The 27671-nt window shown below is 48.4% G+C and overlaps 1 protein-coding gene across 4 annotated transcripts in view; it reads left to right on the top strand.

Moving 5' to 3' along the window:
* The window catches only part of cno (adherens junction formation factor afadin), a 151050-nt gene that overhangs the window by 90860 nt on the left and 32519 nt on the right, over nt 1-27671 (top strand). For all 4 annotated transcript variants that reach the window (XM_050174694.3, XM_055068500.2, XM_055068502.2 and 1 more), the window contains exons 18-19: nt 235-556; nt 11545-11675. In XM_050174694.3, the coding sequence (XP_050030651.1) occupies nt 235-556; nt 11545-11675 (453 nt within the window). The remainder of the gene's footprint in view (nt 1-234; nt 557-11544; nt 11676-27671) is intronic.

Here is a 27671-nt window from a genome sequence, read left to right as displayed (position 1 = left end):
TACAATGAAATGGACAAACGCAATCCCCACAAATGGAGGCAAATTTTTTTTTCTGTAGTCCTAATTTTTACCAACACACTGCACAAGCTGCTCAACTTCTGTATAGACGCCATCCACTAAGCTAAAAACAGTTATTCCTGTTACTGCACCTGTGCTGCTGAGGGTGAGCAGAGCAGAGAACAAGAAATAGCCTGCTCAAAAGCATGGAATCTCTAAAATTATGCACCTTTGCAGGCCAAGCCATGGTTCACAGCCATTACCGTGGAGTCCTCCCACGAGTAGCAGCAGTGGCAATGCACCGCTCCGGCCAGAAGTGGGTGCCCGGCCCCTCTCCACACTGGTGAGCCCTCGAGAGCAGGAGCAGTACGTGAGCAGCCTCGGTTCCCTCGCCATGGGTCACCACTCTGGCCCTCCTGGAGGAGGCGAAAAAGTGTTGGCGGCCCCACTCGCATCAGATCCTCCCCCACACTGGAGCCCCCACCCACCTCCGCCAGACCTTAGGGCGCAACGGGACCTGCTCCGCCAGGAAGCCAAGATGGAGGAAATGAAAGAGGAGGTGAGGCAGTGAGACATGGAGGAAGGAAAGCTTAGGAGAGGCCCTGGCAATCTCTGCCGTGTTGGAGAAAGTGTGGCAGAATTCATGTGTATTTTTGCGAAGTAGCATTGGGACTGGTGGTGCAAACTGATGTCACAGCAACCGTACCTCAGTCATCTGGTTATGAGAACAAATGTGCACATTGTTCGCAGTCGCTGGCAGCCATCACCTCTTACACCACGCTGGCATGTGCGACGCTGGCAGCGTTCACCGCACATTCGCGAAGCCTTAACGCTATGTCCTCCAATCACTTTTCCACAGGCTTGATTGCACAGCACACCAGTGTGGTGGAGCTTTGCGCGTTTTAGCATTGGGGCATGCAGAAGTGAAGAGTTTTAGAATAGGGCTTTGCGTTTGTGGATAGCGTCTTGTGCTTGCAGCGCCCCTACAGCATAAAAAAACAACTGCCATAAATAATTCAATAAAATATAACATTTTGTGATAGGAAGAGTAATTTTGACATCCATGTTTCTGGGTTTAATTGCACTTACGATGTTATTCTACTAAAGTCGAACCCGGCTATACCAAACTCGCAAAAGAACACCTATCAGTTTGATATAGAGCATAATTGGATTCAAGAGACAAAATTACAATTCTAAAGCAGGGAAGCAAACTGAAAGGCACGAATTACTCTATTGGCGAGGATTTTTCGGTAAGAGTGCGGGAAATCAGAAGAAAGCTATGGCAAAGCTGCAGAATGAATCGAGAGAACGGCGAGAAAGCCTCGCTGGTATACGATAAGCTATATATCATTAAAAAGGCATACCTTTGGGACGAAAACAAAAATGATAAAGTACCTGTTAGAAAAAACAGAACCAAAAAGCAACGCACAGTGGGAAGCGAAACCCGACGACCAAATACTCAAAGCCAAGCGCCATTGCCACAGACATAACTGAGCAATGCGACCAGATCCCTCGTCTAGAAAGCACATCCAAAGTAAATATCACTAGGTCCTCCAAAAAAACCGGAGAGAACAGAGGCTACTTAACATAAACGCGCGCAGTGTCACTAATAAAATAGATAAGTTAGAAACCATACTTATGCAGCATGATCCTCACATCGCGGTGATAACAGAGACGTGGCTGAGAAAGGAAATTAGTGACGATGAAATCTTTCCCTCATGTTACAACGTATATCGAAAAGATAGAACTACTAGAGGTGGGGGAGTAGCCATCCTTGTTAAACCCGAAGTAGAAGCTACAATTACAACTGATGTTGGCATTCCTGAATGCTTGTGCGTACAGTTGTCCTGTTGGGGACATAGCTTCATCTTATATGCATGTTACAGGCCTCCGGACGCGTGCCCGGAGTATTTAACTGTGCTCAAAGAACATATGTCACTGTATCATAATAAGAAAATTTTCGTGGTAGGTGACCTTAATTTGTCAAGTGTAGACTGGGAGGGACTGTCCTGTTCCCAGGCCAGTAAAAACGCTAACATTATTTTTGATATCATGCTCGCTCACGACTTAACTCAAATAATCAAACAACCCACACGCGTACAAGGACATGCAAGCTCGGTTCTAGATTTGGTATTTGTAAATAGGGCTTTTTCAGAAAATACCATTCTAGTGGAACAAGGGCTGTCCGATCATGAACTTGTCAGCGTGTCAGTTCCTCTTCTTAAATGCAGTAGCTACCAAAAATCTCCCATTCGGTATTTTAAGGACTATTCCCGAGCTGACGATGTTCGTGTGCTTGAATACATGGAAACCGTACTTGCAGACTTTGATGACGGCGCCCCAAACACAGGCGCTCTTTTGGACAAATTTGTTGAGACGTGTCATTATTGTATGAACAACTTTATACCCAGCAAACGCAAACAAACACACAGGCGTACACCCTGGATGACTTGTGAAATCATTAAATTTAAAAGAAAAGTTAAACGGCTAAGAAAGCAGCATGCACACTGCAAAGTTATCAGCTATCACCAAAGAATCCTTGCACAAGCGATGCATCATGCAAAGGATTACTACTTTAAAACTGTAATGCCCAATTTTATAAAGAATGATCCTTCCAAGTTCTGGAATTATCTAAGTGAAACCAAGAAAGCAGTTTCGAAGATATCAGTTGGCGGTAGCATGGTTACAAATTATGAAGATATAGCAAATCATTTTAACGCCTATTTTCATAGCGGGTTTTCAGTATCCGGACCATGTATGCCTACCGCAATCTCATTTCAACCATATGTATTCAATTTTATTTCATATCCTGGTTTGGTTTCCATGCTTTTAAACTTAAACACGAAAAAACGTTGCGGTCCTGACTATCTTCCAAATGTGTTGCTTCGGCGATATGCCGAATGCGTTGCCAAGTTCCTTTTTATTTTTTTTAATAGTTCCTTGTTAACAGCAACCTTGCCGCGTGACTGGAAGACTGCCCGAGTAATCCCTATCTTCAAAAAAGGCGACAGATTATTACTATCTAATTACAGACCGATATCTTTAACTTCCTCATGTTGTAAACTTATAGAACATATTATAGCCACTCAAATTACAGAATTCCTTGACAAACACTCCATATTGTTACGTGTGGAAAGACACAGACGAGAGATGCTATTTACACGCTATTTACACTGGAGCCAGGCAGCCAGGCTGACACTCGCTCGTGCCGAGGGCACCGACCAATTTCTTCGTCGTTCTCGCGGCTGCTCGTCTCTCGCGGAATCATATCGTAATATTACCCCCCGGCGGCAAAAGCACCGTCACGGTGCTGTTAAATATCCAAGGGGCATGGAGAGTTGTAGGGCTTGAGTCGGGCAACGTGGACAATGTCACTGGTTGTCACAGCGGAGGACGTGGTGGGCGTGGCTAGAACGATTTCATAGGTGACATCGGTCACTTTGCGTATCACGCGATATGGGCCTGTGTAACAGAAAAGCAGTTTTTCACAAAGGCCGACTTTACGCGATGGGGACCAAAGCAACACGAGGGCTCCGGGCACAAAATGGACATCACGGTGACGGAGGTCGTAGCGTTGTTTCTGCTTGTCTTGAGACACTTGTAGACGAGCGCGCGCAAGTTGGCGAGCATGGTCAGCATGGGCGATTGCATCACGGGCATAATCGCTAGTTGAAGCTGTGGCGGACGGAAGCACAGTGTCCAGTGGTAGCGTCGGTTCGCGGCCATACAAGAGGTAAAACGGGGAAAAGCCAGCAGTTTCGAGACGGGAAGAGTTATATGCAAAGGTAATGTAAGGTAGAGCCAGGTCCCAGTCACGGTGGTCGTCTGAAACGTATTGGGATAGCATGTCTGTAAGGGTGCGGTTCAAACGCTCAGTGAGGCCGTTCGTTTGGGGGTGGTAGGAGGTGGTAAATTTATGCTGTATTGAGCAGGCACGCATGATGTCGTCAATGACTTTGGCCAAAAAGGTGGGGCCGCGGTCTGTAAGCAATTGACGCGGAGCACCATGCATCAATATAATATCATGTAGCAGGAAGTCCGCAACATCAGTTTCACAACTGGTCGGAAGAGCACAGGTTACGGCGTAGCGGGTCGCGTAGTCCACCGCGACTGCAACCCACTTGTTTCCTGAAGTAGATTCCGGAAATGGGCCTAGAAGGTCCAAGCCGACACGATGGAAGGGCTCGGCAGGGATGTCGAGCAGCTGCAGGTAACCAGCGGGGAGCTGGGAAGGCTTCTTGCGTCGTTGGCAAAGTTCACAAGCGGCGACGTAACGTCGTACGGAACGGGCAAGGCCTGGCCAGAAAAAAACGGCGACGTACACGGTCATAGGTTCGAGATACGCCAAGGTGTCCTGCCGTTGGTGCGTCGTGAAGCTCTTCTAGAACGGTGGAGCGGAGGTGTTTAGGTACTACAAGCAGGAACTCAGAGCCGTCTGGATGAAGGTTACGACGGTACAGAGTACCGTCGCGGAGGACGAAGAGGCGTAGAGTAGCATCGGCCGGAGAGTGTTCAAAGCGGTCGATGAGTGCTCTGATGTAGGCGTCACGGCGTTGCTCGTCGGCGAAATGAAGCAGCTGGGATACCGAGAATACGCAAGAAGCACTGGCAATATTGGAGGAGTCAGAGTCGTCAACAGGGTAACGCGACAAACTGTCAGCGTCTTGGTGCAGGCGGCCAGACTTGTACACCACGGAATATGAAAATTCCTGTAGCCTCAAAGCCCATCGACCAAGCCGGCCTGTAGGATCTTTTAGCGATGAGAGCCAGCAAAGAGCATGATGGTCAGTGACTACGGAAAAAGGGCGACCGTAAAGGTAAGGACGGAACTTTGCAACCGCCCAGACAACAGCAAGGCATTCGCGTTCTGTAATGGAATAGTTGCGCTCCGATGGTGCTAGGAGGCGGCTCGCATAAGCAATAACGCGATCCTTGCCACGCTGACGCTGGGCTAAGACGGCACCTACGCCATGACTGCTGGCATCTGTACGTAATTCTGTAGGGGCATCAGGGTCGAAGTGGGCGAGAATGGGTGGTGAGGTTAGAAGAGTGACGAGACGAGAGAAGGCGGCGGCTTCTGCAGTACCCCACGAGAATTGTACGCCTTTCTTCAAAAGATTAGTTAGGGGCCTAGCAATTGTCGCAAAATCTGGAACAAAACGACGAAAGTACGAGCACAGCCCTACAAAACTTCGAACGTCTGCGGCTGTCTTCGGAACCGGAAACTCTCGGACAGCGCGAGTTTTGTCGGGGTCAGGCTGTACTCCGGAAGCGTCAACTAGATGGCCCAGAAGAGTAATTTGTCGGTGGCCAAAACGACATTTCGATGAGTTAAGTTGCAGCTTCGCCTTTCGAAATACATCAAGTATAGTTGTGAGACGCTCAAGGTGAGTGTCGAACGTTGGCGAGAAGACGACGTCGTCGAGGTAGCAGAGGCATGTGGACCATTTGAAACCTTGGAGCAAGGAGTCCATCATACGCTCAAAGGTGGCAGGGGCGTTGCATAATCCAAACGGCATTACTTTAAATTGGTATAGGCCATCAGGTGTGATGAACGCGGTTTTTTCTTTGTCCATATCGTCAACAGCAATCTGCCAATATCCCGAACGAAGATCAATAGACGAGAAATATCTGGAACCGTGCAGGCAATCAAGGGCGTCGTCTATACGTGGAAATGGGTAGACGTCCTTTTTTGTAATGCTGTTCAGGTGACTGTAATCAACACAGAAGCGCCACGTGCCGTCCTTCTTCTTAACCAACACCACTGGTGACGCCCAGGGACTCGATGAAGGCTCAATGATGTTTTTATCGAGCATTTTGTTCACTTCATTTTGAATTACTCGGCGTTCCGACACAGAAACTCGATACGGTCGTCGGTGAATAGGCACAGCATCGCCAGTAAGAATGTGATGCTTGACCGCGAGCGTCTGGCCTAAAGGGCGATCGTCAAAGTCGAAAATATCGCGGTAGGACGATAATACTTCGCAAAGGTCTTCAGCCTGCGTAGAGGACAGGTCCGTCGCAACCATTTTCTTTATGTTGGGATCGACGCCCAAGGCTGGCGCGATGGGCATGCTAAGGTCGCGAGAACCATCGGTCGATAACGCCGCCACGTATTGGTCGCCGAGACAATCAATGGTGGCAAGACAAATACCTTGCGGTAGAATTTGCTTTGCCAATCCAAAGTTACTGACAGGCATGCGAGTGTGGTTCGCAGTAATAGTAACTATACTGTGAGGCACGGTGACGTCATACTGTATTGGGATGTCATGCAGAGGAGTGACGAGGTACTCGCCATCAGGAACTGGTGGGAAAGACAACAGTTCAATGTAGGCTATGGACTTTGGCGGCAGGCGAAGAAAGCCGGTGGAGCGTAAGCGGCAGTGGGGTGCGTCAGAAGGTTCTGCGAGCATCGGCAACTCGAGGCGAAGGGTACTGGAAGAGCAGTCAATTAGGGCAGAATGGGCGGAGAGAAAATCGAGGCCGAGAATAAGGTCGTGGGGGCAATGAGCAATGACAGTGAAGAGTACAGGAGTGTGGCGGCCGGCGATGCTGACACGTGCCGTACACATGCCGATGATAGGCATGTGTACGGAATATGATTCTCGCGGAATCATATCGTAATATTATTAACAAGTTTTCAGCACGGCTTTGGAAAGAAGTATTCGACAGTGGCGCAACTCGTCACAGTTATGCATGAGTTTGTGAAAGGTCTTGATAATAATATTCAGATAGACACAATTTTTTTAGATTTCTGTAAGGCCTTTGATAAAGTTCCTCATGACAAACCAATCTATAAACTAAACAACATTGGTCTTCCGAAGGTGTTGGTCGCTTGGGTGACTGAATATTTGAGAAATCGGGTGCAGTTTGTCACAATCGAGGATCTAAATTCGCGCCTTCTACCAGTCACGTCGGGTGTGCCCCAAGGCAGTGTGCTAGGGCCCCTGCTATTTTTGTGCTATATAAATGATATCGTAGATATAATTGATCCAACTGTTCAAATTCGATTGTTCGCAGATGACTGTATATTATTCCGTGAAGATTGCAGCACACATGATCAACAAGAACTAAACAAAAATCTATACAGTGCAGTCCACTTATAACGATACCACATATAATGATATATCGGTTATAACGATATATATATCGATATATATCGGTTATAACGATATAACAGTGTCATTTTATGCATTAGGTCTATGGGGAAAAAAACCATTTATAACGATAGGTTATTCACCGCATATCGGATATAACGATCAAAATTTTGCAGTCTGGACGGCGTTTTCCGTGCCTAATAATCGTAACGTTTGCGTTGCTTAGTTCCCTGAAACGAACGATGTCGAGACGAGGCGATGTTTACCTCCGTAAGTTCGTATCTGCCGCCATTACCGCGCAGCGCGTCTCGCCCCGCCCGCGCACGAGTAGGCGCAGCCAACGTTGGCGCCGCGCGCCACAAGATGGCGCCAGCTGCTTCATGCGCGTCGGCCACAGTCGCTCCGAAAGATAGAGAAAGAAAAAAAGAAGCGACAAGCAAAGCGGCGTGGTGGCGCCCGTCCCGCGTCTCTCTCGCGATAGCAGGCTGACGCCACCGAAGCAGCGTGCAACCAACGGTTCAACTCAGTTCGAAGATGGCGCCGACAAAGCGCAAAGCTGTGTCGCTTGACACGAAGATGGATATTTTGCAGGACTCTCGATGCGGCTTCAAGGTGAGCGCCCTCGTGAAGAAGTATGAGCTCGTCCAGTTAACGATATCAACCATCTTGAAAACCGGGAGCACCGCGATTGTGAAGGCAGGAGCTATCGGCGGCCATTCCGATCAGCGGAAAAGGGGTTAGAGACCCTTTGAACGCCGATGTTGAAGAGGCGCTTTACCAGTGGTTCATCACCAATTGCTTCAAGAAGGCGGGCTTTGTGCGTAAGGACGAACTTCCCCAACCTGCTGAGACCGACCCGGTGGAAGTCGCTGACATAACCGAGCTCTGGGAGCTCGTTCCTACTGGTGACACAGGTGGTGTGTCGAAGGAGGAGTTTTTGACTGCAGACAGTGCTGCCTCGTTCTGCGATGAGGTCACCGACGAGGCGATCGCCGAAGATGTGCTGTCTCGACAGACTCGAAGTTGTGCGACGGTGGCGACGGCATCAGCGACAGTGACAACGAGATCGACAGTGGCTCCTTGACCCCGATGTCCACGCAAAGTGCACTATCGTCGATCGACTCCTTAATTGATTTTATGCATGCTAAAGGATTGCCGCCAGTGTTCGCGCAGCAGCTGGAATCCATGCACACCGCGGTTGTGAAGCTGAAGCTGCCGCAAAAGCAAGTGCAGATTTCGGACTATTTCGGCGCGCCTAATCCTTGACACGGTCATTGGCGCTAGAAATAAAGTTTGTTTTTCACGGCCTACTGTCTACAACATCTATTCTTTAGAGCAAGTAGCGAATTCGAGTTCAGAGCTGCAAAGGTAAAGAGCGCAAACGCGGTTTTTTTTTTTTTTTTTTTTTTTTTTTTTGATAACTGCAGTCCAGATATAGCGATCATCGGTTATAACGATCATATTTTTCGTCTTTCTCGATATCGTTATAAGTGGACTGCACTGTATTACATATACCAATGGTGTAACCAGTGGGGCATGGTCGTAAATGCACAAAAAACAGTTTCCATTTCTATAACTAAAAAAAATCCCCTTTTCGGTATGCTTACTCCGTAGGTTTATCTACAGTTAATCATGTCGATAGCTACAAATATTTAGGTGTAACGTTCACTGCTAACCTCTCCTGGAATTCACACGTTGATAACATTTGTTCTTCTGCTTTCAGAAAGTTGTGTTTCCTAAGACACAAGCTTCGTAATTCACCACCAAATGTAAAACTTCTATGCTATCAATCATACATCAGACCAAAGCTAGAATATGCAAGCATAGTATGGGACCCCTACACGAAACATAACATTGATAAATTCGAAATAATTCAAAGAAAGGCTGTTCGATTTATCTTTTCTAAATCACGTCATGTGGACTCTCCGTCAGAACTAATGACAGCCAATAACATACCACCCCTTCAGTACAGAAGAAGGCAGTTTCGTTTGGGCTTCCTGAATTCTCTCCTTAACCAGCTATTCGCTATTGACCCTTCATTGTATTTATCCCCCCTATCAACAAGACATACACGACATCAACAACCAAGATCTTTAATGCCATATTTTGCAAAAACAGATGCTTATAAATTTTCCTTTTTCCCGCACACAGTGTCTCAATGGAATTCTACACCAGAGCGCGATCGTCTTGCCATCGTGTAGCATTTTATACATTTAGCCATTGTGTTCATTTTGCTATTTATTTGTATCTGGATGTAAAACACAATGTATGTGCACCCATATACTCAATGTGATTTGTTAAAAAAAAAATGCCCGTCCGCAGTATGTATAAATAAATAAATAGTAATTCGATATAAGCCTGCTAAATAATTGGATGTCATAAAAGCACAAACCATTTATAAAATCACTTTATTGATGAAACTACCTTAGTGTGGCACGAAATAGTCCTGTCTTTTTTCTGCCTGCGACACATCCACTTCTCCACTTTCTCTAAAGAATTGGAGCAGCTGAGCCCACAGCCTTCCGCATTCCTGCAGAAGCACCAGACTAGTGCGAGCACACCAATCACTTCGGAGGATGTGGGCAAAGGACCGTCATTGCTTTCCTCATTGTGCCCACTTTCACTTGTGCTCGGTACGATGTCGGCAATGTAGTCTTCATTTTTGGGCTCTCCCGTGGTCGCGACAGAATCATTTGCACTCACAAACTCGTCCATTGTTAATTCATCAACAGCTCCCGGAAATTCTGACAGCTCACTCCAAACTTCGGCAACACCGGCAATGGCTTCATCGCATTCATCATAATATACTCTCCATTTTGCATGGCGAGGGCACAAGAGCCTCTGATTGGCTGTCTGAGCAAGCGCTGCGGGCGGGCCAGGATCATTTTTTGCAGGAGGGTGTCAACGGCTCGTCCGAGGCAGGTCACGGTAGGGAGAGCGGTTGGATGGAGCAGCACCGCCGGGTATCCCGGCCACAGCAAGGGAAAGCCGACTTTTGGGGGCGCTTTTCCGCTGCTTGACGTTCTATATATCGGAAGTCGCTGCTATTTTTGTTCGATGTAAGCGTAATTTTTGCTATATACACTCATTGTAACTATACCGTGTCCAGAAATTGTTCGATATATAGAATAATTCAATGTAAACGGGTTCGATATAGTCGGGTTCGACTGTAGCAGCAAGCAATTAGTTGCGCCTAGTTTTGAGTAACCACCTTTACATACAGTCACCAGCCAAGTTAAGGCATGTTAGGCCTATGATCTATAAAATCAACACTCAAATTCGGAATCAACGACATCTAATGAATCAGTCTTCATTACACACATTAGTTGAGAAAAAGCGATAACCGCAGTCACTTCTCCTAGCTTACGAACTTCACGCATTACCACGAATTGAAGCCAGTTTGGTGCTAGGTTAGAGCTGTCGCTTCGATAGGTGCCGTCACCTTTGTTGACACAAAGCTTTTGGGGGAGCTTTTGGGGATCCTGCCAAGTCAGTAAAATAGCGTGCCTGACGCCAAACCCAAACACAGTTTTCGTCTCACGCTTGCGCAGTGGCTTCAACGCTATTTCTTTGGAGCCCCTATTCTAAAACTCTCTAATGAGTCTGACACACAGACACACACACAAAAAAAAAAACTTTGGACAGCGTCTTACCTTTTGATTTTGAGGCAGTTTCTGTCGGCTATCCCTTCCCCATTTCGCAAATCATGAAGGTAGAAGTGTTGTGCTTTTTTAATGCAAGTCCTGAAGCATTGAGGAGTGCTAGAAAGCTGCTCATTTTTGTCTGCATGCCACAAATATTTTTATAATTCGCCGTTTGCAAAGGTCGTTTGTAAGACAATATGCATACCTAAGAAAGTTTAAAAAGAAATTTATTATGCTTACTCTGCAGTAAAAAATAAACAGATAGCTTTAATAGCACCAGATATAGCTTTGTGAACATTATGACACAAAAATTAAGAGCTATTTCTGTGATTTTAATTAATTATCTAAAAGATGATAATTAGAGGATGCCACTTGTGGTAAATCAAAATCTATAGCAGAGCTTTACATACATACATTTACATACCAAATTTATCAAGTTAGTTACATAAGTAATTAAAATTGTTTTCATTGCCGCATCCCCCTTAAAAGGTGACTTCTAGGCAGAGGGGTCATGTGCCAGCAAATTGTTTCAGGTTCCCAAAGCAGTCTCCTTTGACATTGTTTGCAAAAGTGTCCGACTGGGCCTTGCCACTTGCTTGTTAGTTTCAGCTTAGTAACTTTTGTAGCACTTCCCCCCTGAAGAAAACGAGAATTGTATTCACGAAAAGAGTGCTAGTCTAGCAGACTGCACAATTTTATCACAACTGCGGATTATGCGGAAGAGAAACTGAGGAGCTCAGGTGTCACTAGATGCAGCTCACTTTGCCAATGCCTGGTCAGCAATCTTGCCAACTGCCACTTCCCAGGTACGGCGGCGAGAGGAACGAGACCTCCATCAGCCGTTGGTCACAAAGCCCCCAATGAAGCAGCACCCACAGCAAGGTGTTCGCTCGCCACCGCCTCCAGAGACCAGCAATGGGCACCACCCAAATAACAGGTCTGTAATGGCCAGTGGATTGCGCTTGCAATTTACGTTGTGAAATTCTAGTGCACTGCAGTGATAGCTGCTTGTATCAAACCTAGATATTGCTTTGCCTGCGCTTTTCATGGTAGGGTCATTCTACTGCGGGCAACAGTACAAGCCATGTGAGTGGAGTAGAGACATCACAGGCTTCTCTTTGTGCCGCTGATGTTAAGATACCATATTTCTGCATGTGTAACCTGCAATAAAAATGCAAGAAATATAACAGTAAAGTCAGGGTGCAGGGTACATGCGAATTTCGCCTTTAAGGGGGGAGGTGGGTCCTAAAAATTTTTTTATTATTTTTAGGTGAATCTTTAATAAACTCCACTGTCTGGAGTAATTTTTCGTGCTGATTTCAGATCTGGAATTAGATTTTTGATAGCTGTAGCAATTCAAAAAATATTGAGGTCTGAAGTCAAATTAATTTCAAACTCGTTACGGGGCTTCGTGATGATTCCGTCTTGCTAAACCAAAAACTAAATGCATGACACCATTGCTAAAGACCTACTGTAGGGGGTGATGCTATTTTTATTCATTTGGAAGCATTTTGCGGACAAGAAAACAATCTTGCATTTATTATGAACATTTTTTTCTAATTAGCAGCGATTACTATACCTGAATATAATTTTCATGACGGTGCAAGAGTAATAAAAGTAGCATCACCCCCCAGATAATTTCAATACGAATAAAATGATACCACCCTTGTCATTTTTGGCCGAAAACAACCCAGAAAAAACACCCGTAAGGCGGAGTACAGTGTGCAAAAACATCGAACTGAAATAAACGCATTTGAAGTTGCAAACAAATGTAGCTTTTGCTGAAGTGAATCTACAGCAATACAAATGGCACCGTTTTGAAGCTCTGTGTTTTGTAAGAATGGCCATACTAAATGTGTGACTGCACACTTTCAAAATAATAGCACACTGGCCACTGAACTAGCACAAGAAACTTTATTAGGCACCATGCTCTACAAAGAGCATGGTGCCTGGGTTTCAAACCGAAGGGTAGAACTCTGTGTGGGCATGAATATAGTTCCAGTGTTGTACATGCAGGCTGCCTGATTGATAGCAGTCTCCATTACAATCAGTGAGGCATTTTTTCATTTGGTATAATTGACCATGTTACTGAATGAAGGCTCTGAGTGTAAGTAGCCTTCCAAGTCATCTTCACCTGACAGTGGCTGTGGAACTTAGGATCAGAGAGCCAGTGATAGATATGCAGCTGCTAGGTGCTTTCCAGAATTTTACTTTTGTATGATGTCTCGATCACTTCTGCAGCCAGGTGTGTGCCAGCCCAAGGGGCCTAGTGAAGAGAGCTCATGATGAGGTTCTCTTTATGAAGGGGTGGTATGATAGATATTGTTAGGAGCTATCATGACAATATGATAATAGAGTGAACGCGCAATGTGCTTGGTTGCGAGTCCGAAGTGCCGATCTGCGAAATGCATAGCCGCAGATACAAAGAGCCGACGCGCGATGTGCTTAGTCGCGCAGTTCAAGGTGCCGACGCGCGAAATGCCTAGCCGCGGGCTCGAGGAGTCGACACTCGATGCGCTTATATTCGCGCAGTCGGAGGCGCCGATGCACAAAATGATTACGTGACGGTCCGAGAAGTTCGCACGCGATGTGCATGATCGCCGAGTCGGAGACTCCCTATGCGCGAAATGTTTAGCCACGTTTCCGAGGATTGCGTGCGCGATACGAATTTGTCACGAATTCGAAACACCGAGTGCTGAAAGGCTTAGCCGCATGTCCGAGGATTCCGCGCGTGAATCTTGGTCGCGAAGTCCGTGTCGCCGATGCCCGGAATGCTTAGCCGCGAGTCTGAAACGTCCACAAGCGTAGGGATCACCCACGCTACTGCGATGTCCGCGTAGCACCCGTTTTGACACGTCGAGATTACGGCGAGTGGAGACATCAAACTCGCGAGGTGCAAAGAGCCGAGCAGACGACGCGAGCGCCGGACCAATGGCGAACCGCGCTGGAGTCACGTGGCAGGCGCGGCCAATCGCAGACTCTGGCACGACCTTCAATCATTTGCTTTTTGTGCGCTTGTTTCTGTATGGAGGATATCGCTGAAGCGGCAAATTTGAAGACTGAGAAATGCGCTTTCCAACGAGACCAAGATGGCGGCTCTCGGTCGCGCCGTTCCGGAGATATTGTGGCATGAAAAACGCTGTTCTTTCTTGATTTCCGCGAGATTTTTCGCCACCTTGGCTGATAAAACTAATTTTTTAGAGCACTTCTAAGTGGGTTACAGTGATGATATTTGGGTATCAGATAGAAAAAGGGTTATAGAAACTGAAAATGTAATTTTCAAAAAAATCGATTTTTTGGCCATTTTTCGCGATGTAAAACCCGCGTCCCCCCTTAAGTGTGGCTTCACGGCAGTGTGGCACACCCTGCCCTGAAGTCGTACCTTAGGCCAGGTGCTCTGCCATTTAGTTTTGTTATCTCCTAGGGAACGCTACCCTCTCCCCACCCTTGCGTGTTGAAGCCCCTCACTACCCTCCATAGTCGCCCATTCTCCTCCTCTTTACAGATTGCAATACAGTACTGCATTTATTAGTTAGCGAATGGTGTATGTGGCGCTGGCAAACTAGACCTCGGATCACGATGATCGGTGCTGAACGGCCACCCTAGCATGGCCAAAGCTAATGATAAAGCTTTTACTTTACGAAGCGAATTGTGTATCATGTGAGCATATGTAGATCACCCGTACCTGTGGTGCTCACTTAATTGGTGCGCACGAAGCATTGCGCATGCGAGGGCTATTCTTTTCATGCTGTCATCGTTTGTCGTGCGAATCCCAGCTGCGAAGTGATCCGATTCAAGTTACAGTAGTGATCCAATAGTGCCATTTGCGCCATTTTGCTAAAATTCGACTTGCCTGCTCCTGGCTGTGCCCATTCAAGTGCCATTTGTGCCAACTGCACAAAAGTGCGGTATTTAGTCACAGTCAATGAATGATTTTCTGGGCACCAGCTCTTTCAGACGTGCCCAATAATTCACTCTTTCGTAGTCAATGTACAAGCTAGACCGTTTTAAATGTCAGATGCAAAACCCCTTCGCCATACAATTTTCCGAACTTTTTGCCATGACTGCAGCTCTGAAACAGCATTGATTGAAACCACTATCGCCGCCAATTTTGCTTATCTCGCTGCCTTGAACAGGTGCTTTTGCATGCAGATCTGCTGGCAGGCAGAGCCACCTCCACGACAACGCTAGGCCTAGCTACTGTGACGTTTGCTACAAAGCTTCTTGCTGTTCATTGCCGTGTTTTTCATTAAAACAATTCACCGTTAACAATGGTGCTAACTCTGCCTTTGTAATTCTCGCCAATGAGCACCAGGTGGCCGTTGTGCATCGCCACTGTGGCGAAATCGCAAAACTTGGGGGGATGCGTAGGAGACGACACAATGATCACGGCATTGCCCGCACTCCTTCGATGCGGCTTTCAGGACCTCGTAAACTCAAAAACGTTTTTTAGGACCGCTAACTTGGGAAAGTGAAGGCATCTATATGAGGCAGGGCATGCCCACGATCTTCGTGAACAGCAGAAAGAAAACAGAATCACCATTATTGGGAAGTGTGTTCCACAGACGAAGTTCGCTGTGCTGAGCTACAATGTAGTCCTGGAACCGTACGTCCCCAGCGTTATGCGTATATATACATTTTATGACGTTTTGTGTATATATGGACATATTCTTGCAGCTCGACAAAGCAAGGAGATGTAATCAGTAAAATATTCCTACAAAGCCGGAGTTGAAGGGCGTTGCAAGCACACTGCTCCTGTGGCCTTTGCAATTGATGAAGAGGGAACGGAGTAATGCACAAGCAGATATCAGAGCTGGAAGCTGTAAAAAGAAAGTCTTAAGGGGGGACGCGGCAATTGATATGGCAGAGTTTTCAATTTTCAGATTTTTTTTTTTTTCTGCGTTCCACAGACCTTTATTTACCTCGTAGTGAAATATTACAAGATATGCGATAGAAATCAAGAAGACAGCACTTTAGGGCACTTTCCTAAAGTGCTCTCATCAAAAATTGCAAAAAATTGGGCTTTGGAAGGCCCCATCGCATTGCGGATCGCTCGGCTATCCCTTGACGCAGCACTGCCATCTTGGTAGCATCGTAAAGATAAGAGATCGGAGCTCAAGATAGCCAGAGCGACGCATTTCTTCACCAAAAAATAAACTGCAAACGCAAGTGAGAAAAGGGCAAATGCGCCATTGTATTTGGGCGCAGTAGTCACGTGGGGCACAGGGCATGCTCCTATTGGCTGTTTTAGATGTGAATTGCTGACGAACCTCTCTCGCCCGCATTTGTGCACAGCGAGCTGTGCGTTCTGATCAGTGTGATTGATGATCGTAGCAGCTTAACGCACGTGTTCTGTGATGAACCCCAAAGATATCGAATTCCAAACGGCCCACTTGTGCGGAAGACCACAAAAGGTGTGGAAAAGAGAGAGAAAACCACTCGTAGAAGCGGATGCTACCGAGCTTGTCAATGAGGCACAACCAGCGCACGTGGGTGACCGGGAAAGCGCATCCGCGTGTGCTGGTGACTATGCAGCTGTGGGCTGTGGTGAAGGCGCGTTTGTTCACGAGTAATATTCGAGGGGCGTTCGCTCGCAAGCGATGGTGAAGGCGCGTCCGCGAGCGAGCGATGGTGCGTCAGTGTGTAATCCTGACTACAATGCGGCATCGGCGAGAGCAGAAGTTTTCACGTCAAATATTCAACTGCGGGTTTCAGCTCCAACTCTCACTAATAAAGAGCTTGTGCGACTAGAGACGAGAGCGGATGTTTTGAATGCATCATCAACTACCCCTGCATGATGCATGGATGCATGACAATCAAAAAGGCAACTGAGGTGCACGAAACTGCTGCAACAAAGCAAGAAGCCACATCAATATGTAAAGAAAATGTGTCCTCACAGGCAAAGGTCTACATCCCAGGTTGGTTTTAGATGCTCAAAGTAAATATTTATATGTTTACAACAAATGAAACTGAGCTCCGTTCTCTCGGCTTTCATTTCTTGTGCAGTTGCTTTCAGTTATCATGCGTGCAACTCGAAGCACTGAGGAAAAGATACTTTTTGTTTTATAATGAACATATTCCTTTTCACCCAGCCTTGATTTTAGGTGAAGATGCACTTGTGATATCACACATGTTACCGTATTTGTTCACATAATAATCGCACTCGCGTAATGATCGCACACCTGAATTTTGTCGTCAAAATTCGATTTTTTTTCTTTCTCGTGTAATGATCGCACCCTGAACTTTTCGCAGCGATATGTCATGTGCCAAGTCTAGCTAATAATGATTGCGCTTACCATCTGTCGAATGCTACGTGAACGACTCTTCAAGACAAACCAAGAGGCCTGCATGCACCCAACATTCTTAAGCAGATGCCCCATTTCATTCCTTTCATCACTTTCCGCACTTCCATGAAAAAAATAGCTACAACCACACTTGCCTCAGCTTTATTATTTGTAGACTTCATAATGGGTTTGGTCAACAACAACAACATAAAGGGCCCTGCCTTTCGACTCTTCTCGCCTGCACTCGTGGGCACATAACAAATCGCGAGCGGCAACGATAGTGGCCACGTCTACACTAATACGTTAGAAGTGCACCCTATTCATACGCCGATGCTTGTAACGCAGCTAAGATATTCGCCCACCCTTAGCAGAAACTTGCCATATTCGGACAGCAGTGAAGACAAATGCCACAGTTTCCGCAACATGCCCGCCATGTGTTTCTATGTCACTGGCAGCCAAGCGCGCCCATCTTTGTTTCCGTCCCCTCAAAGTCGACATGGCTACGTTATTGTTGCAAACTTGCCGATATTAACGATGTTATTCATTACTGATACAGAAGAAACTGTTTCAATGCGCGTAATGTACTCACGAGAAGAAAAATAATCGCGTTCGGTGTGTTCGGCTTGCTCCGCTGGCCGCCATTTTTGTTTTGCTGTGTCCCGCACTGACAGCGGCAGCCGCCTGCTTGTTGACCCGTTGTCATCCCGCAGCAAATGTGGAATGAAAAAACAAAATGTTTCTTTTCGTGGGAAATGTAACCCGCTTAGTTATTGCACCCCTGAATTAGCAACCATTTTTTCGACAAATAAGTGCGATCATTAAGCGAGTAAATACGGTATTAGCTTTTTAAGAGAAGCAGGTATTCTAAATGATCCTACACACACCTTCATATTATGATACGCCTCACCCACCTTCTCATATTTGAGAAGAAGATCTAGTTTGTTGGGATCTTCAGAGTCCTTGCCCAGACAAGGATCGTCACTTAGGGGACCCAACTTTTTAAAAGAAATTTTATAGTGTGTTTGGCACTTGATAGCCTGAGTTGCTTATGCGCCACTAAACCCAACCCAACACAACGCATGCAAACAAATACCATAAAAGTGTAGCGATTGCCACCAGCAATTCTTTTAAGCTTTTAGAATTGACGCCTGCACAATATTTAGCGTTATACCATCGTTTTTGTGAACCACATGAAAAAGTTTATCAAGTAAACATCAAACGACTACTACGTTCGCTCTGCAGTACAACTGCACAAGTGACCAGCTTAAAACACACGTTGTCCCATTGTAGTGATGGGGGAAGAACCACACAGTATCAAAACCAGGAGCCACGAACATTTTACTGGGCAAACTCCTGCCTAGAAAAACGAGGAACAAGCACAACAGCGTTAAGCACAGTCGCCGACCAGCAAAATCTGGTCTACAAGTCAAGTATGTATAACTCACTGTACAATCCAGCCTAATTGCTGGTGTTTGCGGGCATTCCGTAATGTACATGACAATATGACAAGATTGGCACTACAGTAAAACCTCGTTAAACCGTACCTGCTTAAACAGTAGCTTCGTTTTAAAAGTAGTAAAGTCAAATCCCCGACTCAGCGGCCATTGAACATAATGTGTTTTGTATCCGCATAAACCATACCAGCTTATTGTGCACGCATCGGTTAAAATGTAGCGTTTCTACTTTTCGTTGCGCAAACGCAGCGGCGCGTCGTCTCCATCGGGCGGCCCGGCAGAACAACAAGCCTCAGAGATAGAAACAACGGCCTCCAAGTGCCCTGTGCGTTTGCGCGTGAAGCCACATCAACTTCAACATCATTTCGACGCCGTGCCAGAGGGCATTGTGGCGTTGTGCAAGCGAGGGCTCACGTTATGCTGAAGCTTGGATAAAAAAAGACACCGGGTGCTCAGCATAGAAGAAAAATTAGACATCGTCCATGCTATCAAACGTGACACAAAGAAGTCGCGCTGGCACGCAACAGGGATCTGCTGTTGACTACAGTGTGTGGCATTTGGAATGCTGGCATTTGGAATGCGAAGTTTGTTGGCAGCCCTGCTGTGACCGAGTAGAGATGTCGGCTACTAGGTTCAACTTTTCGCCATCGTTGCCTCTGTTGTTACCGAAGTGTCGACTAGCGACAGTGATGAGGACGACACGGAAAGCAACAGCACAGGCGATTCAGGCCCGACAGTGGCAGAAGCTGCTCGTTACGTCAGCCTCATGAATGCAATCGTCGCGACGAGAACAGGGCGCGATAATGTAACTATTCCAAACGAAACGTATTCCGAACTGCGGCACCCGGCAATGAAAAAGATGCCCGGGACTTCTGCAGCACTACTGCGCGCTTGCACGGAGAATACGTAACGCCAAGAAGGAATCTGCCATGCCAGTGTTTGCCGAGAAGAGGGGGCTGGCTGAAAAGCTGGCACGCAGCTTCAGTAAGTTTGAGGCCGCTGTCGTCGTGCTAGGCCACCGCGGCATCAAACGAAAATAACACTTTTGTCGCGCGAAGTGAATAAATACTGCATGTTTTTCCCCTTTCATCGCACTCTCTCTGAGTTCCGTTTTCGACGGGTAAGTGGGCCATCTCGTGCAATTTCGGTTAAACAGTACTGCCGTTTAGTTTGTACTTTTTCTGAGCTCCGGCCAACTACGGTTTAACGAGCTTTCACTGTACTACACAGGGTCCACGGCATAAAAAAATGTTCCGATACTGTGGGAGATACGGGTGGTTCTCTCCTCCGTACTCTTGGGACAAAGGAACGACAACACAGTAGTGCAAACAATCACAAGGGCATTTATTGCACCTTTCATAGATCAATGGCTGCTAGCCGAGTGGCTATCCACAAAACATGCCGATGGGCGCGCGACAAATCTAGAAGTCCGACTCACCGCGAGCGAGCGAATATGTTCGCCCCATGCTGGATCCCAACGCCTGGTCGTTCGCGTGTTCGGTCACGCCAACGGAGGCGCGCTCGAAGGCCGCCACGCGAGGCGGTCTCGCAGAAGCATGGGTCGCCGCGCGCGCGTGGGACGTCCACGCCGTGCGCCCGACCCGCCGGGAAAAAGGGTCGCTCCACCCGCAGCACGGCACGTCCGTGCTGCTTGCTGTCTCCAACCCAAGAGGCCAAGCGCCTTCCCTTTCGGCGCCCGAGTAACCCCGCCGCGACAGTCGCGCCATCTCTCGCACCGCGCTTGTACCACGCCGCGGGCGCCAGGCCACGCGAGCCGTGCGGTAAAACAGCATATCAGGGGATGCGCTATGCGGGAAAAACATCAGGGGACGCGCGAGAGTCGCGCATCCCCACATCCCCCCAACCTTAAATCACTTCTTATTCCGGCGAAACATGTCACACGGTCTAACATTAACCCGTGCTTCGCGAACAAGGTGGTACATGCAACAGTGGCCGCGCCGGGGAAATGTCCACACGCTGTCCGTAACATGCGAGCCGACTGTCCTTGGGGTACACCGCTGGCGTCCGCCGGTCACAGCAGCAGCTTTGCAGACTCGACGGCATCATTCCAGGCCAGGACTCCGGAGACGACGACGCAGTAGTCGGTACGAGCAAGCGTCGCTCGCGCCGACGCGCCCTGCTGGCAAGAGCCGCCGTAGCTGTCGGTGACCGCTGGCTCCTTTGTCCGCCGCCGAGGGTTGTGAGCTGGATGCATGAGGCCGCCGAAGTCGCTGCGCCGAACTGGCCACAGCATCACCATCGCCCGGGGTGACTCGATCGTAGTCCGGGGCAGCCGCGCAGACGATGTGCAGGTGACAGCCAGCCAGGGGTGACTCCAATCACGCTGCGTACACTCAAAACACGCGGCAAACACTATAGTAGTGCAAGGGAGAGGAATTCTGCATGCGCATCGCCCACGTGGTACGATGTTCAACTCGGCTAGCAAAAGATCGGGCAGCTACTCAGATGCTAAGTTCACGTGAACGAAGCTCGCTTCCTTGAGCCGAACGAGTAATTTCAATTCGTGCGAGGTTAAATAGAATGAGGGAAGCAAATTGCAACGCCTCAACGCCACGGTCCACCAGGTTGTGTCCCTCCACGTGCGACAGGCAGCTTCGTAAAGCCTTAGGCCTAAATCGTCGCTACTCTGACAACAACCGGCATCCAAAAACAACACCCAAAATGGGCGCAATACAGGCAGCCGCGAGGAGACGTTAGCTCTGTGAGGTGGTCCTACTCCGCTCGGTGCACACAGCATCCGAGTTGACGGCGCCCACCGTCCCAGACGGTGTCGGAGCGCCCGGTGCCAGGCCGCAATACCAGTCAGCCCGTCGTGGCACCCGTGGCCCGCGGCCACCCGGCTCCCAGAGCCGCGACTTCATCCGAGTCAAAGAGATAGAAGAGGCTATTTACATAAGAAATTCGGACCACCCACGAGGCTTCCGTACTCACTCGCTTCAGGCTTGCCACTGCTCCGCGGGCGCTCAGCCTCGCTCTCCCAGGATGCAGACCACGTGGCTCCCGTACTGACGAATGTCATTAAAAAAAAACACTTGCGAAAAGGCTTAGCATGTTGCCGTGTTCACACACACTACAGCCACCGCCGCCTCGCTCAAGAAAGCACGCCGCCAACGCTAGGCCTACGCTTCGGTTCAAACAAAGGTCTTGAACGAAGCAAAACTGTTAAATCTATCGTCCGATGCCCCAAGAGGCCCCCGTTGGGCAGCCAGATGTGGGAGATACGGGTGGTTCTCTCCTCCGTACTCTTGGGACAAAGGAACGACAACACAGTAGTGCAAACAATCACAAGGGCATTTATTGCACCTTTCATAGATCAATGGCTGCTAGCCGAGTGGCTATCCACAAAACATGCCGATGGGCGCGCGACAAATCTAGAAGTCCGACTCACCGCGAGCGAGCGAATATGTTCGCCCCATGCTGGATCCCAACGCCTGGTCGTTCGCGTGTTCGGTCACGCCAACGGAGGCGCGCTCGAAGCCCGCCACGCGAGGCGGTCTCGCAGAAGCATGGGTCGCCGCGCGCGCGTGGGACGTCCCTGCCGTGCGCCCGACCCGCCGGGAAAAAGGGTCGCTCCACCCGCGGCACGGCACGTCCGTGCTGCTTGCTGTCTCCAACCCAAGAGGCCAAGCGCCTTCCCTTTCGGTGCCCGAGTAACCCTGCCGCGACAGTCGCGCCATCTCTCGCACCGCGCTTGTACCACGCCGCGGGCGCCAGGCCACGCGAGCCGTGCGGGAAAACAGCATATCAGGGGATGCGCTATGCGGGAAAAACATCAGGGGACGCGCGAGAGTCGCGCATCCCCACAATACTTGTAGGCACATCTTCTGGCAAATGACAACTTTGTTGATAGGTCGCAAAAAACAGTCACTGGAAAGAGATTCATAATGTGATGTATCAATATCACTGCAGTTCCTCCACAAGAAGCTCACTGATTAAAACAATTCAGACAATTAACTGGGAAGTGTTGTGTCTTCAAGTATGCAGTAGCCTTGCCATTTGTTGGGCGTGTTGGTAAATTGAAAGCATATTTAGCGCCAGCAAACAAGGACGGAAGGGAGACGACAACACAATGCGCATTGTGTTGTCGTCTCCCTTCCGTCCTTGTTTGCTGGCGCTAAATATGCTTGCAGTAGCCTACTTGCCAGAACACATTTATTTCCACTTGCGATACATCTGAAAGAACCCCAAGGCACTTGCATGGCCGTCTTATATACCTATACAGAGCTACTAATCAGTGGCATCACAGACACATACAGGCACGTGCATACTATCTCAGATGCAATTCAAGACCTCAGTGATGTTAGAGTGCCACTCACATTCTATCTAAAGGGTGATGACACAACCCTCCCCTCCCCCGTCCCCAGTGCTTTTAGTAGCGGTCGAGCGGTCGTCTTAGCCGGGTGCTGCGTCAAGGCTCCGGTTGGGAAGATGATGATGCACCACCGCTGAACTTTCTGCCTGCGGACGATCATGTTCTTTGCATCATGTTGGCATGTTCTTTGTTAGTAGCTGCTGCCTGCTCCCCTACTTGATCGGGGTCAGGCCAGGTCGTTTACAGGGTGTGCACCTAGAGACTTGAGAGACACAACGTCTTGGCTACATGCTTCCGGTTCAGTGTTTGTAGACTGCGCATGAACGGTCTCTCGCGCACCGCTGTCGTTTACAGGGTGTGCACCTTGAGACCTGCGAGACACAATTTCTTGGCTATATGCTGGCGGGTTGGGGTTTGGAGATGGCGCATGAACAGTTTGCGGGAGGCATTCCTGGAATGTTCGCAGTCACAGATTATCAACATGAACGTACCGCTCTTTGTTCCCTAGCTCGACCACATAAGTGCTTGAACTCGCACGTTTGTTTACCTTGCTACTCAACCACTCCCCCGGGGCGTAGACCCTGTACAAGGGCGCCTTCCCCTTCCTTGAAGTCCCTCCATGCACCTCATCGCCGATTTGCCGACTGCTTCGTTCGCTCAAGTTTTTCTTTCATCCTTTGCTCGATATCCAGATGGAGAAGGCTCAACCTTGTCCTAGGTTTTCTCGATAGAGTAGCTAGGCCGATGTGTCTTCAGTGACCCCCGTTGGCATGTTGCTATAGTTGAAAAAGTCTACACAACCCTCCCCGTTGCCATACGATGTCGGGTAATAAGGAGGCGATTTAGTGTGCCGAATGCCATTCCGTCTCATGAATGTCTCGAAAAGTGCCGTTGTTAACAGCGGGCCATTGTCTGTTACCACTTCTTCCAGTAACCCCTACGCGGCAAATACTGTGCACGGTTTCTTTATTGTCTTTTTGCTACTAGTTGACTTCATGACAAACACTGCAACCCGCTTTGAATAGGAGTCAACTAGCACTAGAAACAAATGCTGATCACGATGAGCAAAATCTAAGTGCACATGCTCCCACCGGCTCCTAGACACTCCCTATGACATTACCGGAACTTAGGTTGCCGCATTTCGGGTCAACTGGCATGTGACACACTCTTTCATTGTTTGTTCAACGGCTTGCGTAAAGCGAGGTCACCACACGTGGCCTCTAGACAGCATTTTCGTACGTGCCATTCCAGGATGGCCTTCGTGCAACAGCAATAGCACTTTTCCACGAAGAGACATTGGCACTATCACCCAATTTCCCCATGTCAGGCATTCTCTGTCAACAGAATGCTCACTTTGTCTCACAAAATATGGTGCCAAAGCGCCATCAGATACCTTTGAAGGCCAACCGACCTGCATGTAAAACAACATCTTTGATAACAGCTTGTCTTTGCTTGTTTCCGCTCTAATGTCTTCTGCTGAGAGTGGGAGCTCGTCCAGCATAGAAAAACCTATGTACACGTCATACACATCATCTGTGTACACGTAACCCGTGTTCTGAAGTGGTAGGTGTGAAAGTGCGTCAGCGTTGGCCGATATCCCGTGATTTGTGATAAACCCATTTATAGTCATAAGCAGCAATCTGTAACGCCCAACGCTGCACACATGCCACCGACCTAGCAAGAATTGGCTTATCGTGTCCTAATAGCCTCACCAAGAATTTGATGGTCAGAGTAGATCCCAAATTTCCACCCAAAAAGGTACTTATGAAACTTCGTTAGTCTGTACACGACAACCTGGGCCTCTCTTTTGATATGGGCATACGCCTGCTCCATTTTAGTCACAGTCTTAGACGCAAAAGCAATTGGTCTTTCTCCAGATCCTTCCTTGTGAAAAAGGACTGCACCTAAACCATCCGCAGATGCATCGCAAACCAGCCCTAGCTCCTTTGGAGGGTCATAGTAGGTGAGTACAGAAGCACTCGGCAGCCAGCCCTTGGATGTTTTGAAAGTTTTTTCTGCAGAAACCGTCCATTTCCACTTAACATTCTCAGCTAGCAAGTCGTGAAACGAACCCACCGTGGTTGCTCAGTGGCTATGGTGTTGGGCTGCTGAGCACAAGGTCGCGGGATCGAATCCCGGCCACGGCGGCCGCATTTCGATGGGGGCGAAATGCGAAAACGCCAGTGTACTTAGATTTAGGTGCACGTTAAAGAACCCCAGGTGGTCAAAATTTCCTGAGTCCTCCACTACGGCGTGCCTCACAATTAGAAAGTGGTTTTGGCACGTAAAACCCCATAATTTAAAGTCGTGTAATGGTTTAAGCTGTGCTGACATGTTTGGTATGAATTTCCGATAGAAATTTGACAAGCCTAAATAGGCGCGTAGCTCATTCTTGTTTTTTGGCGTTGGTGCTTCCTGGATGGCGCACACCTTGTCTTCTGAAGGATGGATTCCTCTGTCATCAATCACGTGACCCAAATAGGTCACAGCCTTTTAAAAAAATTTGCATTTCTCCTTCTGCAATTTTTCTCCTTCCGCATTTGTCCTTCTGCAATAACATGACATTCTGTCTAAACCCTTTAACATGTCATGCATCACCGCTTGGAAAATAGACGGAAGCACTTGTTATTCTGTATGGAATACGAGTGTATCGAAAAAGGCCTAGGTGGGTGTTCACAGTGACCAAAGGTTGCGAATCAAGGTGCAGCTGAAACTGTTGGCACACTGTAGAAAGGTCAAGGACAGTAAAACATTTGCATCCATGCAACGCGACAAACATGATGATGATGATGAACGCGACAAAAGTATCTTCCAACGTTGGCAAAGGGTAATGATCGGTTCTCAGACAACGGTTTACAGTCACTTTGTCGTCTCCGCATATGTGAACCTTTTTGTTAGCCTTGGGGACGACTACTAGGGGCTTAGCCCATTCACATTACTGTACAGGCACTGTGGGAGATACGGGGTTCTCCTCCGTACTCTTGGGACAAAGGAACGACAACACAGTAGTGCAAACAGTCACAAGGGCATTTATTGCACCTTTCATAGATCAATGCCTGCTAGCCGAGTGGCTATCCACAAAACATGCCGATGGGCGCGCGACAAATCTAGAAGTCCGACTCACCGCGAGCGAGCGAATATGTTCGCCCCATGCTGGATCCCAACGCCTGGTCGTTCGCGTGTTCGGTCACGCCAACGGAGGCGCGCTCGAAGGCCGCCACGCGAGGCGGTCTCGCAGAAGCATGGGTCGCCGCGCGCGCGTGGGACGTCCACGCCGTGCGCCCGACCCGCCGGGAAAAAGGGTCGCTCCACCCGCGGCATGGCACGTCCTTGCTGCTTGCTGTCTCCAACCCAAGAGAGCGCGCCTTGTCTCTCCCGCCGAGGGTAACCCCGCAGCCGCGCAACACTAGCGCCATCTCTCGGACTGCGCCTGTACCACTCGGACCGCCGCGTGTGCGGCGAAGCCGCACTACAGGAGACGCGCTATGCGGGAGAAACATCAGGGGACGCCCGAGAGTCGCGCATCCCCACAGCACCAGTACTCCCGATTCCACTAGTGAATGTAATTCCTGTGCTACGGCGTCCCTGAGTGCGAATGGCACAGGTCGATGCTTACAGAAAACAGGTGTACTGCTGTCTTTTAGCACTAGTTTCATCTATATATCAGCTATCAGACCTAGTGACTGCTCAAACACTTCCAAAATTTCTTTGATGAGTGCGACTGATTTATCAAAACCAATATTACATACGCTCGTCCAATCCAGCTTCAAAGCCTCTAGCCAATTACGGCCTAACAACAAAGTGTCACAATTTTGCGTTGTTCGGACTACAATTAAAGGCAAGGTTGCAGTTTGGCTGTCGTGCTCTGCGCACACCATCAACTTGCCTGTAATTGACAGCGGGACACCTCCGTACGTTTTTAGCCGTAAACTACAGCTTTCTAGAGGTAAGTCAGACCAATACTGCCGGTACATTGTTTCTGGTATGATAAACAGAGATGCGCCTGTGTCAACTTGCATTTTGACATTCCTACCTCCCACCCTAACTTTCACAGCATAGGTACCATAATTAGTCTGACATGAAAAAATATGGCTAAGCAAAATATCGGCCTCACCCCCTTGGGGTTCTTTGTTGGGGTTGTCATACCAGGTTCACCTCGCTGAGTTCTTTAAGGTGAATCTTCCTTGTTTTGGTGCGAGCGAATTCCCCGCTTTTGGCAAGGTCATAAGTAGCTTGGAACATCAGGGTACTCTGCTTGAGGAGCTCAGCTTGTGCTTTTTTGTTTCTCAGTCCAGCCACGAAACGATCCCGCAAAGGGTCATCCAGGAATTGCCCGAACTCACAGGATGCCGCCAACCATTTCAGTTTTAATGCAAACGAGTTGCTCCGACCGACGGTTGAACTGGAATCTTTCCGCTATCACGAAGGGCTTCGGTGAATAGTGCCCTTTGAGAGCCCTGACCAATTGGTCATATGTTTTGGCTTCGGACTTCACTGGGGCCAACAAATTCTTCAACTTCTGGTAGGCCTATTTTCCAATGGCAGTCACAAAAGCGAATACCTTCAAGTCGTAACTGACCTGGGTGGCACGGATGTAGCGTTCAAAGCGTTCCACATTAAATTCCAAGTCTTCGTCTCCCTTTTCCGTGAACGGCTCGAAGCAGCCAATGGAAGCCATGTGGTAGACCGCCTAGACGCCTGCTGTTCCCAAACTGCTGGAGCCGCAACTAGGTCATCAGCTTTGGCCCGGCTATCGTCCGCTATGAGAATCCCTTCCTAGTCGCCACTGTTGTCTTCAAGTACGCAGTAGCCTACTTGCCAGAACACGTTTATTGCCACTTGCATTACAACGGAAAGAACCC

The sequence above is a fragment of the Dermacentor andersoni genome, chromosome 9 (genome assembly GCF_023375885.2).
Source record: "Dermacentor andersoni chromosome 9, qqDerAnde1_hic_scaffold, whole genome shotgun sequence".
NCBI lineage: Eukaryota > Metazoa > Arthropoda > Arachnida > Ixodida > Ixodidae > Dermacentor > Dermacentor andersoni.
The sequence above is the reverse complement of the archived record's forward strand: the minus strand, read 5'-3'. Positions and strand labels throughout refer to the sequence as shown.